A 19762-nucleotide genomic window follows, 5' to 3' on the forward strand; every position below is an offset into this window, starting at 1 on the left:
TGACTACGTTGGTATGGAGACGGAGGCTTTTCAGGCAAGTAAAAGCAGCTATGGGAAAGAAAAAAAAAAATTGCAAGTACAGATTACGTGGTGCACATAAAAGAAGAGCACAGACCTCCAACAAGGGAAAATAATCCAAATCATCATTAAAAAGCTACATTTTTTGTTTCATCTGACATCCCATGGACTAAGATAAGACCTTCCTGAGGAAAGCTCTTTAGTCAGATGAAACAAAAATCGAGCCACAATAACCAGCTACGTATATTTTTGGAGGAGAAAAGGTGAGCCTTAAATCCCAGGAACACCATGCCGACCGTCAAGCATGGTGGTGGTAGTATTATGCTCTGGGCCTGTTTTGCTGCTAATGGAACTGGTGCTGCGCCTAGAAATTCTGTCCATAAAAGTTATGAACAGAATCGGTGACAAAGGACAACCCTCACTGGAAATGTGTTCGACTTACTGCCGGCAATGCGGACCAAGCTCTGGCACTGATCGTACAGGGAGCAGTCAAGGCGTTGAGGGGTTCCGGTTTGGTGACCGCAGGATTAGGTCTCTGCTTTTTGCAGATGATGTGGTCCTGATGGCTTCATCTGACCGGGATCTTCAGCTCTCACTGGATCGGTTCGCAGCCGAGTGTGAAGCGACCGGAATGAGAATCAGCACCTCCAAGTCCGAGTCCATGGTTCTCGCCCGGAAAAGGGTGGAGTGCCATCTCCGGGGTGGGGAGGAGCCCTTGCCCCAAGTGGAGGAGTTCAAGTACCTAGGAGTCTTGTTCACGAGTGAGGGAAGAGTGGATCGTGAGATCGACAGGCGGATCGGTGCGGCGTCTTCAGTAATGCGGACGTTGTACCGATCCGTTGTAGTGAAGAAGGAGCTGAGCCGGAAGGCAAAGCTCTCAATTTACCGGTCGATCTACGTTCCCATCCTCACCTATGGTCATGAGCTTTGGGTCATGACCGAAAGGATAAGATCACGGGTACAAGCGGCCGAAATGAGTTTCCTGGCTCTCCCTTAGAGATAGGGTGAGAAGCTCTGCCATCCGGGAGGAACTCAAAGTAAAGCCGCTGCTCCTCCACATCGAGAGGAGCCAGATGAGGTGGTTCGGGCATCTGGTCAGGATGCCACCCGAACGCCTCCCAAGGGAGGTGTTTAGGGCACGTCCAACCGGTAGGAGGCCACGGGGAAGACCCAGGACACGTTGGGAAGACTATGTCTCCCGGCTGGCCTGGGAACGCCTCGGGATCCCCCGGGAAGAGCTAGACGAAGTGGCTGGGGAGAGGGAAGTCTGGGTTCCCCTGCTTAGGCTGTTGCCCCCGCGACCCGACCTCGGATAAGCGGAAGAAGATGGATGGATGGACGGATGGAACTGGTGCTTTAAAGAGAGTAAATGGGACAGTGAAAAAGGAGGATTACCTCCAAATTCTTCAGGACATCAGCCTGGAGGTTGGGTCTTAGGCACAGTTGGGTGTTCCAACAGGACAATGACCCCAAACACACGTCAAAAGTGGTAAAAGAATAGCTAAATCTGGCTAGAATTAAGGTTTTAGTATGGTCCAAAAGTTAGTCTTATGTCCGCCTGAGTTCAGGACGTACCACTGATGCACTAGAACGTGCATTGTGGTAGAATCAGAAGTTCGGCTCTTTTGATAGGGAAAAGAAGATCTAGTATTACTTGCCTTTTAATATATTTCTCAGACAATTATTAATACATTCTTGCAATAGTGTACTTTGTGTGCATGTGAGCAATTTGGGTGGCCGCTTGTCATTGATGGTTAAAAAAAAAATCTATTAAAAGACTTTAAACCAAGGGTGTCAGAACGAGGGCTGACTACTCAAAAGTCCAAGGAAACTGGGGGTAGGGCCTTGGAGACTTTGATAATTGTACATATTTTTGTAAAAGAACAAAAAAAAAAAAAATATATATATATATATATATATATATATATACACACATGCACACATTATACAGTCAAGGTAAAAAGTTTACATATATTTGTGAAGGACATAATGTGAAGTGAATTATATAGCACTTTTCTCTAGTGACTCAAAGCGCTTTTACATAGTGAAACCCAATATCTAAGTGTGGGTGGCACTGGGAGCAGGTGGGTAAAGTGTCTTGCCCAAGGACACAACGGCAGTGGCTAGGAGGGCGGAAGCGGGAATCGAACCTGCAACCCTCAAGTTGCTGGCACGGCCACTCTACCAACCGAGCTATGCCGCCCCATGTCATGGCTGTCTTGAGTTTCCACAGAACTTTCCTCCGGAAGGTCTTAACTTTGTCCATGTGATGTCAGATGAAACAAAAATTTAGCTTTTTGGAGTTGAAAAGGGGAGGCCTTTAATCCCAGGAACACCACACCTACCGTCAAGTATGGTGGTGGTAGTATTATGCTCTGGGCCTGTTTTGCTGCCAATGGAACTGGTGCTTTACAGAGAGTAAATGGGACAATGAAAAAGGAGGATTACCTCCAAATTCTTCAGGACAACATAAAATCATCAGCCCAGAGGTTGGGGTCTTGAGCGCAGTTGGGTGTTCCAACAGAACAATGACCCCAAATACACATCAAAAGTGCTAAAGGAATGGCTAAATCAGGCTAGAAATTAGGTTTTTTAGAATGGCCTACACAAAGTCCTGACTTTAACGTGTGGACAATGCTGAAGAAACAAGTCCATGGCAGAAAACCAACACATTTAGCTGAACTGCACCAATTTTGTCAAGAGGAGTAGTCAAAAATTCAAGCAGAAGCTTGTGGAAGTGCCTTATTACAGTGAAACTTGCCAAATATTAACATTGCTGTATGTTTACTTTTGACCCAGCAGATTTGCTCACATTTTCAGTCGACCCTTAATAAATTCATAAAAGAACCAAACTTCATGAATGTTTTTTTGTGACCAACAAGTATGTGCTCCAATCACTCGATCACAAAAAAATTAAAGAGTTGTTGAAATAATTGGAAACTCAAGACAGCCATGACATTATGTTCTTTACAAGTGTATGTAAACTTTTGACCACGACTGTACATTAAACTGCCACACACACACACAAGGTTGTTTTTTTTAACCACAGCTCCACCTACTGGATTTGGTGGGTACCCTTCCCGCACTTGGCCGCGATACAAGTGAATAAAAAACAAGTAAATATTCGATTTGCACCAGAATTTGTAGCAAATTGATTGTTTTGGTTAAAGCAGGGGTCGGCAACGTGCGGCTCTCGAGCCACGAGCGAGCTTTCAGCGTCGCCCTGGAGCTTTTCCCAAAATTGTATAAAAAATGGAAAAAGATAAAGAAAAAAAATCATTTTTATTTTAATGTGATTTCTGTAGGAGGACAAGTATGACACAAGCCTTCCTAATTGTTAGAAACCCCACTGTTTATATGAAATATGCTTCACTGGGGAGAGTATTTGGCACGCACCATTTGTCCTACTAATTTCGGAAGTCCTTGAATGCACCATAGCCTGTTTACATGTACAACCTTCCTTAATGCTGCCACGGAAAGACATGTTTTATGCCACTCCTTCTTTCTCTCAGTTTGTCCACCAAACTTTTTATGCTGTGCGTGATTGCACAAAGGTGATCTTTGTTGATGTTATTGACTTGTGTGGATTGCTTATCAGGCATGTCTGGGCACTGCATGACTGCAAGCTAATTAAACTCCAACATGCTATTTATGCTAGCTGTATGTACATATTGCAACATTATGCCATATATTTTAGGTATATTTGGGGTCATTATAATTGCAGTTTCCGGTTCCCTCAACTTGAACACACACATCTATACCTTTGGCCATTCTAAGCCAGTAATTTCCGGAAGTTATCACCCCCTCTGAAAAGCCTCCGTTTTGGTATTGTTTTCCAATGTTGTAAAAATGTGTAAAATGGTAAATGGGTTATACTTTTCTACCTTCAACCTACTCAAAGCGCTTTGACATTATTTCCACATTTACCCATTCACATACACACACTGATGGCGGGAGCTGCCATGCAAGGCGCTAACCACCACCCATCAGTAGCAAGGGTGAAGTGTCTTGCTCAAGGACACAACGAGGTTGGTAGAAGGTGGGGATCGAACCAGGAACCCTCAGGTTGCTGACAAGCCCACTCTCCCAACCGCTCCATGCCGTCCCCCAATAAATATTGCATTTCAACATTTCTGTCAACAAAGTTTTGCGTCAGCCTGCGACACATAGTCATTTTGATAGTAGGCTAATGTCCTCCCAAAAACGGCTTAACCGGCTGGAATATAAAGACAATATAACATACATCCATAAACGTGGATGCATATGCAAAAGTGCAATATATTTATCTGTACAGTAATCTTTTCATTTATATCTGCACCGTATTGCGCGTTTAACCTGCACTACCACAAGCTAATGCAACAAAATGTCATTCTTATCTGTACTATAGCCTCTAAAGGCTTAGTGGCCACATGCGTGGACAGCACCTTTGAGCTCTTATTTTCAAAATTGTGTACACTACTGAATTGGGGTCTTATGGCCACTTATGTGGACACTTATACTGCCATCTGGTGGTGTCAGAAGAGTACAACATACAATGGAATTTGGAAAAAAAAAGTGTAAAAATAAGAATTAGCATGTCACTTAACATGAAGTACACATTTGTGTACTTATAGACTAAGTACATCATAACAAAAGATGATTTTTAGTTTTTATTCTAATTAGAGTCCAATAAGCCCAAATAGCAAAGAGAAATTAAATAAAAAAGCATGTAAAAAAAAAACCAGCGCAGACCTTAAGAGGATAAAGTTCAAATTTGAAAGACAATTAAAGAAGTCTAAGTCTAATAAAGCTAATATAGACACTTACTTCATGTGTTGCCTTCATTATGACACTTATTTAAGGCTTTACATTTTTGCGGCTTTTTTTTTGTAAATTTGGTCCAGTATGGCTCTTTCCATATTTTGGGTTTAACCCCTGGGTTAAACCAAGGAAACAATCAAAATTAGCGATGTCCGATAATATCAACCCGGGCCAATAAATGCTTTCAAATGTAATATCGGAAATTATCGGTATGTGTTTTAAAAAAGTACAATTTATGACTTTTTAAAACGCCGCTGTATGGAGTGATACATGGACGTAAGGAGAAGTACAGAGCGCCAATAAACCTTAAAGCAGGGGTCCTGAAACTACGGGCCCCAGCATCCAAAATCTTGCCCGCGGGAAGTCCCAAGTTAAAACTTTTTTTTTTTTTTTTTCAAATCTGTTCTTTGTAATCCATTTCTACCGCTTGTTACTCTCGGTGTCTCATAGTCGCTCAGGCAAATCAAGTCTAAAATGCATTTTCCCATCCATACCGTGACATCATTGCACTCTAAATGAAAAAAAAAAAAAATAAATATATATACACACACACACACACACACACACACAGCCCCGGCTTGATTTTTTTTAACAAACTGCGGCCCCCCGAGTCAAAAAGTTTGATGACCCCTGCCTTAAAGGCACTGCATTTGTCACATAATATCTTCGGCTTTTCACACACTTTAACACTGTTACAAATATGCACCACACTGTGAACCCACACCAAACAAGAATGGCAAACACATTTCGGGAGAAACACAACATAAACCGTAACACAACATAAACACAACAGAATAAATACCCAGAACCCCCTGCAGTACTTACTCTTCCGGGACGCTACAACATACACCCCCGATACCCCCTAACCCCACCCACCTCGACCTCCTCATGCTCTCTCAAGGAGAGCATGTCCCAGATTCCAAGCTGCTGTTTTGAGGCATGTTAAACAAAATAATGCACTTTGTGACGTCAATAATAAATATGTCGGTGCCTTGTTGGCATTTTTTTCCCGTAACTTGAGTTGATTTATTTTGGAAAACCTTGTTACATTGTTTAATGCATCCACGACTGTATACAGTGGGGCAAAAAAGTATTTAGTCAGCTACCAATTGTGCAAGTTCTCCCGCTTAAAATGATGACAGAAGTCTGTAATTTTCATCATAGGTACACTTCAACTGTGAGAGACGGAATGTGGGAAAAAAATCCAGGAATTCACATTGTAGGAATTTTAAAGAATTTATTTGTAAATTATGGTGGAAAATAAGTATTCGGTCAACCATTCAAAGCTGTCACTGATGGAAGGAGGTTTTGGCTCAAAATCTCACGATACATGGCCCCATTCATTCTTTCCTTAACACGGATCAATCGTCCTGTCTCCTTAGCAGAAAAAAAGGCCCCAAAGCATGATGTTTCCACCCCCATGCTTCACAGTAGGTATGGTGTTCTTGGGATGCAACTCAGTATTATTTTTCCTCCAAACACGACGAGTTGAGTTTATACCAAAATGGATACATGGATGATACAGCAGAGGATTGGGAGAATGTCATGTGGTCAGATGAAAACAAAATAGAACTTTTTGGTATAAACTCAACTCGTCGTGTTTGGAGGAAGAAGAATACTGAGTTGCATCCCAAGAACACCACACCTACTGTGAAGCATGGGGGTGGAAACATCATGCTTTGGGGCTGTTTTTCTGCTAAAGGGACAGGACGATTGATCCGTGTTAAGGAAAGAATGAATGGGGCCATGTATCGTGAGATTTTGAGCCAAAACCTCCTTCCATCAGTGAGAGCTTTGAATGGTTGACCAAATACTTATTTTCCACCATAATTTACAAATACATTCTTTAAAATCCCTACAATGTGAATTACTGGATTTTTTTTCCACATTCTGTCTCTCACAGTTGAAGTGTACCTATGATGAACATTACAGACCTCTGTCATCATTTTAAGTGGGAGAACTTGCACAATCGGTAGCTGACTAAATACTTTTTTGCCCCACTGTATATCGGTATTGGTTCATTAAGAGTTGGACTATATCGGAATATCGGCAAAAAAGCCTTTAACGGACATCTCTAATCAAAATGTAGCCTTTTACCATGCAGAATTTGCACTCATATTGACTTATGGTTGTCGTTCACGCCTGTGTAAAACTGCACATTGTCCAAAATGGACACTCCCTCCATGAAGTCCTACACAAACTGGCGGGATTGTCTTGATATAGCGCATGGGTGTCAAACTCTGGCCCATTTAATTTGGCCCTTGAGGCAATATCAATTTAGCATTAGAGCTGGCCCGCCGGTGTTATACAGCGTCAGTGCCGCTGTAACACCGCATTCACCGCTGATACTCATACTTGCCAACGCTCCTAATTTTCCCGGGAGACTCCCGAAGTTCAGTGCCCCTCCCGAAAATCTCCCGGGGTAACCATTCTCCCGAATTTCTACCGATTTCCACCTGGACAACTATATTGGGGGCGTGCATTTAAGGCACTGCCTTTAGCGTTCTCTACAACGTGTCGTCACGTCCGCTTTTCCTCCATACTAACAGCGTGTCACATAATATTTGTGGCTTTTACACACACACACACAAGTGAATGCAAGGCATACTTGGTCAACAGCCATACAGGTCACACTGAGGGTGGCCATATAAACAACTTTAGCACTGTTACAAATATGCGCCACACTGTGAACCCACACCAAACAAGAATGACAAACACATTTCGGGTGAACATCCGCACCGTAACACAACAGAACAAATACCCAGGATCCCTTGCAGCACTAACTCTTCCGGGAAACTTCCAGCAAACTGACCAATAATTAACGTTTTATTCATGCCTTTTCTCTTGCTACTTCAAGGCTTGAATGTTTGGTTCATTCATTATTGTTAATATATTTTCGAATTTCTTATTAGCCTGTGGAAAAAATTTGATATTTACCTCAGAAGATTGCAAATAGAAAAAAAGACATAACATTTTTATTTAAATTTTATTTGATATGCCGTTGATATTTTTTTAATTATTATTATTATTATTTGAAACTGGATTTTGTATGTCACTAAAGTTATATAAGCCTTGCTTGTTCAATATTTAATGCAAAACTTATTTGGGTCCCTATTAAAAGGTTAATTTGTTCAACCTTGGCCCGCAGCTTTATTCCGTTTAAAATGTTGGCCCACTCTGTATTTGAGTTCGACACCCCTGATATAGCGCTATCGTGTCCCTAATGAAAAGGCCAGGAAATGTCTGCAAAGCGTCTCACCTCTCGGGTCGTAAACGCTGACCGTTTTGTCAAACGTGCCAGCCAGCAGGACGTCAGGCAAGCAGGTCAAACACATCACAGCACCTCCCGCCTTGATCAATCCCTTCTCGGCGCCGGACGCCTGCAGGTCCCACAGCCGCACCGTGCTGTCGAACCCTCCCGAGGCCAGCAGCGGTCCCTGAGACGCCAGACACCACACCCATCCTTGATGGGTGCTGAAGTTGCAGGAGCCGAGCAACGTGTGCAGCAGCACGCTGCTCGAGTCCGCGTGCAGTTTCCAAAGATTAACGTTGTAATCTCTGGAGCCCGTGGCGCAGAGCGTCCCGTCGCCACCTAACAAGAGGACGGAGGTGACCTGGGCAATGTGGCCCGAGAGCAGGGTGAGGTGCTCAAGCGCCGGGGGCGGGCTTGAACTTCTTGGTGGTTGATGCTGAATGATTTCTACATGTTCTCCATTACCCGGATGCGCCTGTTGATGATCAAGAGCGCCATCGTGCCCCTCAAATAAAGCATCCTCTTCTGGGTTATCGCCTAATCTCTGCTCCAGCTCGCCAACGAGCTCGCCAACCAACCGTTCATCAACGCCCTGTGCATCTCTCCCTGGCTCCATCTCTGCTGGTCCCTGGTCACCCTGGTCTTCCTCCTCGACGGCTTGGTGATGTCTGAGGTCATCTTGTGCCATGCCGGTCCAGCAGGTAATCAGTTGCTCCATCTCCAGGCAAGCGCTGGGCCAGTCAAAATCCTCCCTCGGCCCCACAGGAAACTTTGCTTTCGAGCCAATAAGCCTGCGCGCCCGCAGCTGCCAGGCGGTGTTGTCCTTGCCGACGTTACGCAAAGCGGAACAGACCTGAACGGAAACCGCATTACGACAGTTGATCTTTTTGATGCATTATGAGTCAGAAGCCCGTGCAACTCACCTTTGGCAGGACGGAGATGACACAGTGAGCGGGAAGGTGTGAGGCAATATGGGTCACCATCTCCCACGGCAACGACAACAAGCCACTGGCCTCAGGAGTAGCGGGGTCAACATCCGGTTGACATGCCAAGCAACCTTCCGGAAGACTAAAGAGACATTGTGTCAAACAGGGTGATTCAAAAACAATAGGCCAAAATTATCACAGGATAATAATAATGGTTCTCGCCCGGAAAAGGGTGGAGTGCCCTCTCCGGGTTGGGGAGGAGACCCTGCCCCAAGTGGAGGAGTTCAAGTACCTAGGGGTCTTGTTCACGAGTGGGGGAAGAGTGGATCGTGAGATCGACAGGCGGATCGGTGCGGCGTTTTCAGTAATGCGTACGTTGTACCGATCCGTTGTGGTGAAGAAGGAGCTGAGCCGGAAGGCAAAGCTCTCAATTTACCGGTCGATCTACGTTCCCATCCTCACCTATGGTCATGAGCTTTGGGTCATGACCGAAAAGATAAGATCACGGGTACAAGCGGCCGAAATGAGTTTCCTGGCTCTCCCTTAGAGATAGGGTGAGAAGCTCTGCCATCCGGGAGGAACTCAAAGTAAAGCCGCTGCTCCTCCACATCGAGAGGAGCCAGATGAGGTGGTTCGGGCATCTGGTCAGGATGCCACCCGAACGCCTTCCTAGGGAGGTGTTTAGGGCACGTCCAGCTGGTAGGAGGCCATGGGGAAGACCCAGGACACGTTGGGAAGACTATGTCTCCCGGCTGGCCTGGGAACGCCTCGGGATCCCCCCGGGAAGAGCTAGACGAAGTGGCTGCAGAGAGGGAAGTCTGGGCTTCCCTGCTTAGGCTGCTGCCCCCGCGACCCGACCCCAGATAAGCAGAAGAAGATGGATGGATGGACTATGTAAAGCGCTTTGAGGCACTAGAGAAAAGCGCTATATACAAATACATATGAGTTGGGAAATTGTGTTAGATGTAAATATAAACAGAATATAATTATTTGCAAATCCTTTTCAGCCCATATTCAGTTGAATGCACTACAAAGACAACATATTTGATGTTCAAACTCATAAAGTTGTTTTCTTTTGCAAATAATAATTAACTTAGAATTTCATGGCTGCAACACGTGCCAAAGTAGTTGGGAAAGGGCATGTTCACCACTGTGTTACATCACCTTTTCTTTTAACAACACTCAATAAACGTTTTGGGAACTGAGGAAACTAATTGTTGAAACTTTGAAAGTGGAATTCTTTCCCATTCTTGTTTTATGTAGAGCTTCAGTTGTTCAACAGTCCGGGGTCTCCGCTGTCGTATTTTACGCTTCATAATGCGCCACATATTTTCGATGGGAGACAGGTCTGGACTCCAGGCGGGCCAGGAAAGTACCTGCACTCTTTTACTACAAAACCACGCTGTTGTAACACGTGGCTTGGCATTGTCTTCCTGAAATAAGCAGGGGCGTCCATGATAACGTTGCTTGGATGACAATATATCTTGCTCCAAAACCTGTATGGACCTTTCAGCATTAATGGTGCCTTCACAGATGTGTAAGTTACCCATGCCTTGGGCACTAATACACCCCCACACCATCACAGATACTGGCTTTTCAACGTTGCGCCTATAACAATCCGGATGGTTATTTTCCTCTTTGTTCCGGAGGACACCACGTCCACATTTTCCAAATATAATTTGAAATGTGCACTCGTCAGACCACAGAACACTTTTCCACTTTGCATCAGTCCATCTTAGATGATCTCGGGCCCAGGGAAGCCGGCGGCATTCCTGGGTGTTGTTGATAAATGGGTTTTGCTTTGCATAGCAGAGCTTTAACTTGCACTTACAGATGTAGCGACCAACTGTAGTTACTGACAGGGGTTTTATGAAGTGTTCCTGAGCCCATGTGGCGATATCCTTTACACACTGATGGGATCAAAGGTCTGTAATATCATCGCTTAGGTGCAATGATTTCTCCTAGATTCTCTGAACCTTTTGATGATTTTATGGACCGTAGAGGGTAAAATCCCTTAATTCCTTGCAACAGCTGGTTGAGAAATGTTGTTCTAAAACTGTTCGACAATTTGCTTACAAACTGGTGACCCTCGCCCCATCCTTGTTTGTGAATGACTTAGCATTTCATGGAAGCTGTTTTTATACCCAATCATGGCACCCACCTGTTCCCAATTAGCCTGCACACCTGTGGGGTGTTCCAAATAAGTGTTTGATCAGCATTCCTCAACTTTTATCAGTATTTATTGCCACCTTTCCCAACTTCTTCGTCACGTGTTGCTGGCATCAAATTCTAAAGTGAATGACTTGCAAAAAAAAAAAAAATGTTTATCAGTTTGAACATCAAATATGTTGTCTTTGTAGCATATTCAACTGAATTTGAGTTGAAAATGATTTGCAAATCATTGTATTCTGTTTATATTTACAACACAAGTTCCCAACTCATGGAAACGGGGTTTGTAAATAGAATTCATTTCACAATAACTGTGATGACTGGGGCGTATTCTTTTTTTTAATTACTCTGTATCATTTACGGACACCGTTATGATTGCAATTCTTACCTTTGCATCTCTGGACCATGGGCATCCTGAGAAAGTCCACTTTGTTCGCCACCATCGCCTTTGTCCATCCTTACTTCAACTACCGCAGAGTGTGCATTAAAGACGTGTTAGCTAGCTTTCAAAGCTACCAGCAACGGGTGATTTTACCAAACTCCATTCATACTTCCACGGCGTAAACTTGGAAGCGGACATGTATTTACAGTCGATGTTTATGTGCGGAACTAGTAATTATACCGCATATAACCATGTAGTGTACATGGTTACGCAAAGAGTATTTACGTAAACATCGCAGTTATTGACAGCCAACTGAACACGGCGGTTGTACCGGCGAACTACAAAACCTACTTCCGGCAGCATTGACGTCATCAAAATGGTGTACAAGCAAAATTGTATTTATTTATTTATTTTTGATTATTATTTTATAAACCTTTATTTATGAATTGCAACATTTACAAACAATTGAGAAATAATAATTAAGATAAGTACAAAAACAGTACAAAACAGCGCAAAACACGGTTGTAAACTCAATAAAGTAACCAAAATAGAATGCTCATTTTATATATATATATATATATATATATAAAATTTGCTTTCTATTTTTTTCTAAGTAAAATAGCATGCAAATTATATATATATATATATATATATATATATATATATATATATATATATATATATATATCCATCCATCCATTTTCTACCGCTTATTCCCTTTCGGGGTCGCGGGGGGCGCTGGCGCCTATCTCAGCTACAATCGGGCGGAAGGCAGGGTACACCCTGGACAAGTTTCCATCTCATCGCGGGGCCAACACAGATAGACAGACAACACTCACATTCACACACTAGGGCCAATTTAGTGTTGCCATCAACGTATGTTTTTGTACTTATTTTGATTATTATTTCTAAATATTTTATAAATGTTTTAATTAATAAGTAAAGGTTTATACGATCCCCAAAAATATTTTGCTTGTATAACTTTATATATATTTTTTTGACTAAAATAGAATGCAAATGTTATATATATATATACAGTATATATATATATATATATATGTATATATAATATATATATATATATATATATAATATATATATAATATATATATATACATATATATACTGTATATATATATATATATATATATATATATATATACATCACTTGTGCACGCCAGCTTTCCGAGACTCTGTATTTAGTTAGCGCAGGCAGCATGAAGCAGGGCTTTTATTGTGAAGATAGGAAATGTGCAGTCGGCCTTTAGAGTTTTGACGGAAGGGACGGCGCGAAAGTCTGTTGAAATAAAAAGTGTTTCTCGCCTTCCTCTCTGTCATTTTTTCATAATAATGAACTGGCAGCAGCCAGCGTCATCTCACAAGACCCTCGGGTGCCGTGAATGTCAATCAAGCAAGCTACGGAATTTGCCGCCAATGTTTTTCTTGTAAAGTGTATGGAAGCTGGATGAATTAGATGCCAAAAACCAACCACTTTCATGTGGTATTGTACAGAAAGGACAACTTTTTTTCTCCTCCATTTGAAAATGTGGGCGTTATCATTACTGTCTGATTCCAATCAATGCAAGTCATCAGAATCAGGTAATACACCAACTTATATTCTTGTCTTCGAGAAAGAAAGACATCTATATGTGTTACACATGCTTGTATTATCATTAAACACATTTAACTTGTTTACAAAAATGTCTCTTTCATAAATAAATAAATATAAATGATATATATAAATATATAAACTTTTTTTCTCCTCCATTTGAAAATGTGGGCGTTAACATCAATACTGTCTGATTCCAATCAATGCAAGTCATCAGAATCAGGTAATACACCATCTTATATTCTTGTCTTCGTGAAAGAAAGACATCTATATGTGTTACACATGCTTGTATTATTATTAAACACATTTAACTTGTTTACAAAAATGTCTCTTTCATAAATAAATAAATATAAATGATATATATAAATGAGGTAGATCCCGTCGAGTTGGTCAATTGAAAAGTAGCTCGCCTGCAGAAAAAGTGTGGGCACCCCTGATTTAAAGTAAAGGGGTGCGATTAAATAAATGTAAACTTCTTGTCACTCCTTTTGAAATATGTAAAAAAAAAAGAAAAAGAAAAAACAGAAAGTCGATTGCTCATTTTGTAAAAAAATGTTCTCGATTTTATTCTCCATTGTTTAAATTTTTTAAAATGGTTCTTTACGCCAGTGGTTCTCAAATGGGGGTAGGCGTACCCCTGGGGGTACTTGAAGGTATGCCAAGGGGTACCTGAGATTTTTTTTTAAATATTCTTAAAATAGCAGCAACTCAAAAATCCTTTACAAATATATTTATTGAATAATACTTCAACAAAATAAGAATGTAAGTTCATAAACTGTGAAAAGAAATGCAACAATGCAATATTCAGTGATGAAAGCTTGATTTTTTGTGGACATGTTCCATAAATATTGATGTTAAAGATTTATTTTTTTGTGAAGAAATGTTTAGAATTAAGTTCATGAAACCAGATGGATCTCTATTACAATCCCCAAAGAGGGCACTTTAAGTTGATGATTACTTCTATGTGTAGAAATCTTTATTTATGCTTGAATCACTTGTTTATTTTTCAACAAGTTTTTAGTTATTTTTATATCTTTTTTTTCCAAACCGTTCAAGAAAGACCACCACAAATGAGCAATATTTGCTACTGTTATACAATTTAATAAATCATAAACTGATGACATAGTGCTGTATTTTACTTCTTTATCTCTTTTTTTTCAACCAAAAATGCTTTGCTCTGATTAGGGGGTACTTGAATTTAAAAAAAATGTTCATGGGGTACATCACTGAAAAAAGGTTGAGAACCACTGGTTTACGCTATAGCACTGTATTGGATCAGACTTGCTCTTGTTTTTTTTTGCATATTTGAAGAAAATATGAAAATATTTCAAATGAAATCAAATTCTTTAGTTGCTTTATTGAGTTTACAACCCCCCGGGCGCTGTTTTGTACTTGTTTTGATTATTATTTCTTTGATTGTATGTTGAATATTTTAAATGAAGGTTTTGGAATTTAAAATAAGCGATACGGCATTTAAATTGTTTTCTTTTTTTTCCACTCATGATGTGTCCACCTCCATGCTTCACAGTAGGTATGGTGTTCTTGGGATGCAACTCAGTATTCTTCTTCTTCCAAACACGAGTTGAGTTTATACAAAAAAGTTCTATTTTGGTTTCATCTGACCACATGACATTCTCCCATGTGCTCTCTGGCAAACTTCAGACAGGCCTGGACATGCACTGGCTTAAGCAGGGGGACACGTCCGGCACTGCAGGATTAGATTTCCTGTCGGCGTAGTGTTACTGATGGTAACCTTTGTTACTTTGGTCCCAGCTCTCATCAGGTCATTCGCCAGGTCCCCCTCGTGTGGTTCTGGGATTTTTGCTCACCGTTCTCATCATTTTGACCCCAAGGGATGAGATCTTGCGTGGAGCCCCAAATGGAGGGAGATTATTAGTGGTCTTGTATGTCTTCCATTTTCTGATGATTGCTCCCACAGTTGATTATTTCACTCCAAGCTGCTTGCCTATTGTAGATTCACTCTTCCCAGTCTGGTGCAGGTCTACAATTCTTTTCCTGGTGTCCTTCGACAGCTCTTTGGTCTTGGCCATAGTGGAGTTTGGAGTCTGACTGTTTGAGGCTGTGGACAGGTGTCTTTTATACAGATAACGAGTTCAAACAAGTGCCATTAATACAAGTAACGAGTGGAGGACAGAAGAGCTTCCTAAAGAAGTTGTTACAGGTACGTGAGAGCTAGAGATCTTCCTTGTTTGAAGTGACCAAATACTTATTTTCCACCACAATTATAAATTCTTTAAAATTCCTACAATGTGAATTCCTGGATTTTTTTTTTCACATTCTGTCTCTCACAGTTGAAGTGTACCTATGATGAAAATGACAGACCTCTGTCATCATTTTAAGTGGGAGAACTTGCACAATCGCTGGCTGACTAAATACTTTTTTGCCCCACTGTATGTAAATGTATTCAGTTATAAACATTCACTCACTTTCTTCTTTCCTTCATGGATCTAAACTTCACTGCTGCTGTGTTTTTTTTTTAATGTTTTTATTTAATAAGTTGTAGGTGTATTTTAGTATAAAAGTGCAAAGTGATTTGCTTCGGTCATGAAAAGATAATGGTTAAGAAGGGCTTACACACATTTTATATTTGATGCTTAAATCTCTGGAGTTTTCATCAATTTCAGATCTATTCCTCATTTCAAAATGTTTTCATTGTTTTCCGCCCTTTTTTGTCAGAAAAAAACTTATTTAGGGCAAACCTAAATATTTTGTGAATTATATTTATATAGCGCTTTTCTCAAGTGACTCAATGCGCTTTACATAGTGAAACCCAATATCTAAGTTACATTTAAACCAGTGTAGGTGGCACTGGGAGCAGGTGGGTAAAGTGTCTTGCCCAAGGACACAACGGCAGTAACTAGGATGGCACAAGCGGGAATCGAACCTGCAACCCTCAAGTTGCTGGCACGGCCACTCCACCAACCGAGCTAAATTTGTCCAAAAATGATATGGGTATGGCTTTAGTTTAGTTTCTCGCTATAGTCCAAAAGAGACCGTATATATCTAAAAACAACATTTGTCAAATCTTACACCCAAAATTATCTTTCAAAGTGGAATATTTTATGTGATGTAATCAGGGTTGAGGTGGGGTGTATATTGTAGCATCCCGGAAGAGTTAGTGCTGCAAGGGTAATCTGGGTATTTATTCAATCAATCAATGTATTTTATTTCGGCAATCTTCTCATAAATCAAAGAACAACAAAAAAAGAAAAAAAAACACTCATTTGAGCAATGATTGAGCCGAAAGGGCGTAGGTTGAAGCAACGCTTATATAAACCTACCTCATCACAACAAGAATAAGGTTCAAAATATATAAAATCTAAAACATGCTTCACTTATATTACTTTTTTTTTTAAACAATATATAAGCAACATATATGTAGCACACGTCTCATATACACAGTTTAACATTTAAATCAAACATATATATTATTTTTTACAAGGCTTTCTGAAATACATCTATTGAGAACTCCCAGATCCAATGTGTGGAGCTCGGCAAACGACAAAGATCTGGCAAGAGTCTGGTCTGGTCTAACCTAACCTATCTCATTATAACTCCTAGAGGTAGGGACCACTGGTCTCTGCCAGACAGCAGAGAGCAGAGGGGAATAGAGGCAATATAATATGATCTGACATTTATCTACCCAATAAAGCTGCAAACATTTCCAGAAGTGAAAAAATATAGGTACATTTGAGTCATTATGGACCACAGCTGCAACCAGTCTCACTAGCCAACTGATGAGGCCTACTGGGAAGAGAGGAGAAAGGTTGAAGCCAAACCAAACAGTCACAGGGCACAGGGAAAGGGGGGAGAAGACCCTTTGCCAAGTGGAGGCTCGTCATGTTGCCTCTGCATGGTTTGTCCCGCTACGCTGGGCAGTGAATGAGTTTCCCAGTGACCCTCCCCTATGGTTACCTGCATAGCAGACAAAAAGGATAAGAATAAGCAGAAGAGCTGAACACAAAATTGGTGGCAAACGCCATGTAATGTTCTGGATCAGACAATAGTTGGAACAAAGATTTTTCATTACACTATCAATGAGCTGGGTGTGTCATCATCTCTAGAAAGACAATACTTGTGAACAAAAGTGAGAGGTTTTCAGAACCTACCGAAGAGGTCTGTTGTGGACTTCGCCAAACGCCATAGAATGCCGACAAGCGCTCCTTCAACAAAGGAAGGAACTGTTCAGAAGTGCTGCCAGATCTCTTGGCCGACCTGGTCCTTGATGCCATGCAGGATCTACGATGAGAGGCATTCTGTCAATGTAGTCTAGTTGATGACATCACAAATGTTCAGCCAATGAGATTTCTTGTGGCCTAGCTCTAGCACTTGTCTCAAAACCAAATACAGGTGCTAGTCATATTATTAGAATATCATGAAAAAGTTGATTTATTTCATTAATTCCCTTTAGAAAGTCAAACTTGTAGAATGTATACATTCATTCCAAACAGACTGATACATTTCAAGTGTTTTTTGCCAAAAAGGAGATGATTATAGCTGACAACCAATGAAAACCCTAAATTCAACATCTCCGAAAATTAGAATATGGTGAAAAGGTCAGATATTGAAGACACCTGGTGCCACACTCTAATTAGCTAACTTGCTCAAAACACCTGGAAAAGCCTTTAAATGGTCTCTCGTTTTGATTCTGTATGACACACAATCATGGGGAAGACTGCTGACTTGACAACTGTCCAAAAGATGACCATTGATACTTTAAAGAAGGAGGGCAAGACACAAAAGGTCATTGCCAGAGAGGTTGGATGTTCCCAGAGCTTTGTGTCCAAGCACATTAATAGAGTGGCGAAGGGAAGACAAAGATGTGGTAGAAAAAGGTGTACAAGCAAGAGGGATAACCGCGCCCTGGAGAGGATTGTCAAACAAAACCGATTCAAAAAAGCGGGAGAGATCCACAAAGAGTGGACTGCAGCTGGAGTCAGTGCTTCAAGAACCACCACGCACCGACGTATGCAAGATATGGGCTTCAGCTGTCGCATTCCTTGTGTAAAGCCACTCTTGAATAAGAGACAACGTCAAAAGCGTCTCGCCTGGGCTCAAGACAAAAAGGACTGGACTGCTGCTGAGTGGTCCAAAGTTATGTTTTCAGATGGAAGTAAATTTTGTATCTCCTTTGGAAATCAAGGTCCCAGAGTCTGGAGGAAGACAGGAGAGGCACAGAATCCACATTGCCTGAAGTCCAGTGTCAAATTTCCACAATCGGTAATGGTCTGGGGTGCCATGTCATCTGCTGGTGTTGGTCCACTGTGTTTCCTGAGGTCAAGGGTCAATGCAGCAGTCTACCAGGAAGTTTTAAAACACTTTATGCTGCCTGCCGCGGACCAATTTTATGGAGGTGAAGATTTCATTTTCCAACATGACTTGGCACCTGCACACAGTGCCAAATCTACCAGTACCTGGTTTAAGGACCATGGTATCCCTGTTCTTGATTGGCCTGCAAACTCACCTGACCTTAGCCCCATAGAAAACCTATGGGGTATTGTGAAGCGGAAGATGCGAGATGCCAGACACAACAATGCTGAAGAGCTGAAGGCCACTATTAAAGCAACCGGGGCTCTCAAAACACCTGAGGAGTGCAACAGACTGGTCGACTTTATACCACGCCGTATTGCTGCAGCAATTCAGGCAAAAGGAGCTGCAACTAAGTATTGATTGCCATACATGCTGAAACTTTCCAAGTTCATACTTTTCAGTTGGCCCACATTTCTAAAAAATATTTTTTGGTACTAGTCGTAACTAATATTCTAATTTTCTGAGACACTGAATTTGGGATTTTCAGTAATTGTCAGTACTAATCATCAAAATTTAAAGAAATAAATATTTCAAATATATCACTGTGTGTAATGAATTGATACAATATGTAAGTTTCACGTTCTGAATATAATTACTGAAATAAATCAACTTTTTCATGATATTCTAATAATATGACCAGCACCTGTAGAATCTACACAATTATGTCAGATTTCAAATGTCTTAGTAGTGATCATGACATAACCGTGTAGACAGATGACAGATTTAGAATTGACATGAAATAAGGATTTTAGGTACCACCCACCAAATAAAACATGTCTCTCAGGTCATCTTTAGGGCCGACACAGGATGCCACAGAGGGCAGAGTTCCCAGTGACCCTCCCCTATGGTTACCTGCATAGCAGAAAAAAAGGATAAAAATTAGAAGAGTTGAACACAAAATTGATGGCTAACGCCATGTAATGTTCTGGATCAGACAATAGTTGGAACAAAGATTTTTCATTACACTATCAATGAGCTGGGTGTGTCATCATCTCTAGAAAGACAATACTTGTGAGCAAAAGTGAGAGGATTTCAGAACATACCGAAAAGGTCTGTTGTGGGATTCGCCAAACGCCATAGCATGCTGACAAGTGCTCCTTCAACAAAGGAAGGAACTGTTGAGAACTGCTGCCAGACCTGGTCCTTGATGCCATGCAGGATCTACAATGAGAGGCATTCTGTCAATGTGGTCTAGTTGATGACATCACAAATGTTCAGCCAATGAGATTTCTTGTGGCCTAGCTCAAGCACTTGTCTCAGAACCAAATAGCATC

The 19762-nt window shown here is 41.3% G+C and overlaps 2 protein-coding genes across 5 annotated transcripts in view; both read right to left on the minus strand.

Annotated features, from left to right (window-relative positions):
- Positions 1–11910, minus strand: part of fbxw9 (F-box and WD repeat domain containing 9) — a 16872-nt gene extending 4962 nt beyond the window's left edge. The window contains exons 1-4 of the mRNA XM_061885005.1: positions 11555–11910; positions 8995–9139; positions 8078–8924; positions 1–48 (exon numbers count right to left, since the gene is read on the minus strand). The exon at positions 1–48 is cut by the window's left edge and continues 101 nt beyond it. Coding sequence (XP_061740989.1) covers positions 1–48; positions 8078–8924; positions 8995–9139; positions 11555–11622 — 1108 coding nt within the window. The 5' untranslated portion in view covers positions 11623–11910. The remainder of the gene's footprint in view (positions 49–8077; positions 8925–8994; positions 9140–11554) is intronic.
- A 4409-nt stretch (positions 11911–16319) lies between these two features.
- The window catches only part of LOC133541550 (transportin-2-like), a 37710-nt gene continuing 34267 nt past the window's right edge, over positions 16320–19762 (minus strand). For all 4 annotated transcript variants that reach the window (XR_009803912.1, XR_009803911.1, XR_009803909.1 and 1 more), the window contains 4 exons: positions 19532–19649; positions 19252–19340; positions 17288–17417; positions 16320–17093 (listed from right to left, as the gene is read on the minus strand). The gene's annotated coding sequence lies outside the window, so the exon portion shown is untranslated. The remainder of the gene's footprint in view (positions 17094–17287; positions 17418–19251; positions 19341–19531; positions 19650–19762) is intronic.

The sequence above is a fragment of the Nerophis ophidion genome, linkage group LG23, assembly GCF_033978795.1.
Source record: "Nerophis ophidion isolate RoL-2023_Sa linkage group LG23, RoL_Noph_v1.0, whole genome shotgun sequence".
NCBI lineage: Eukaryota > Metazoa > Chordata > Actinopteri > Syngnathiformes > Syngnathidae > Nerophis > Nerophis ophidion.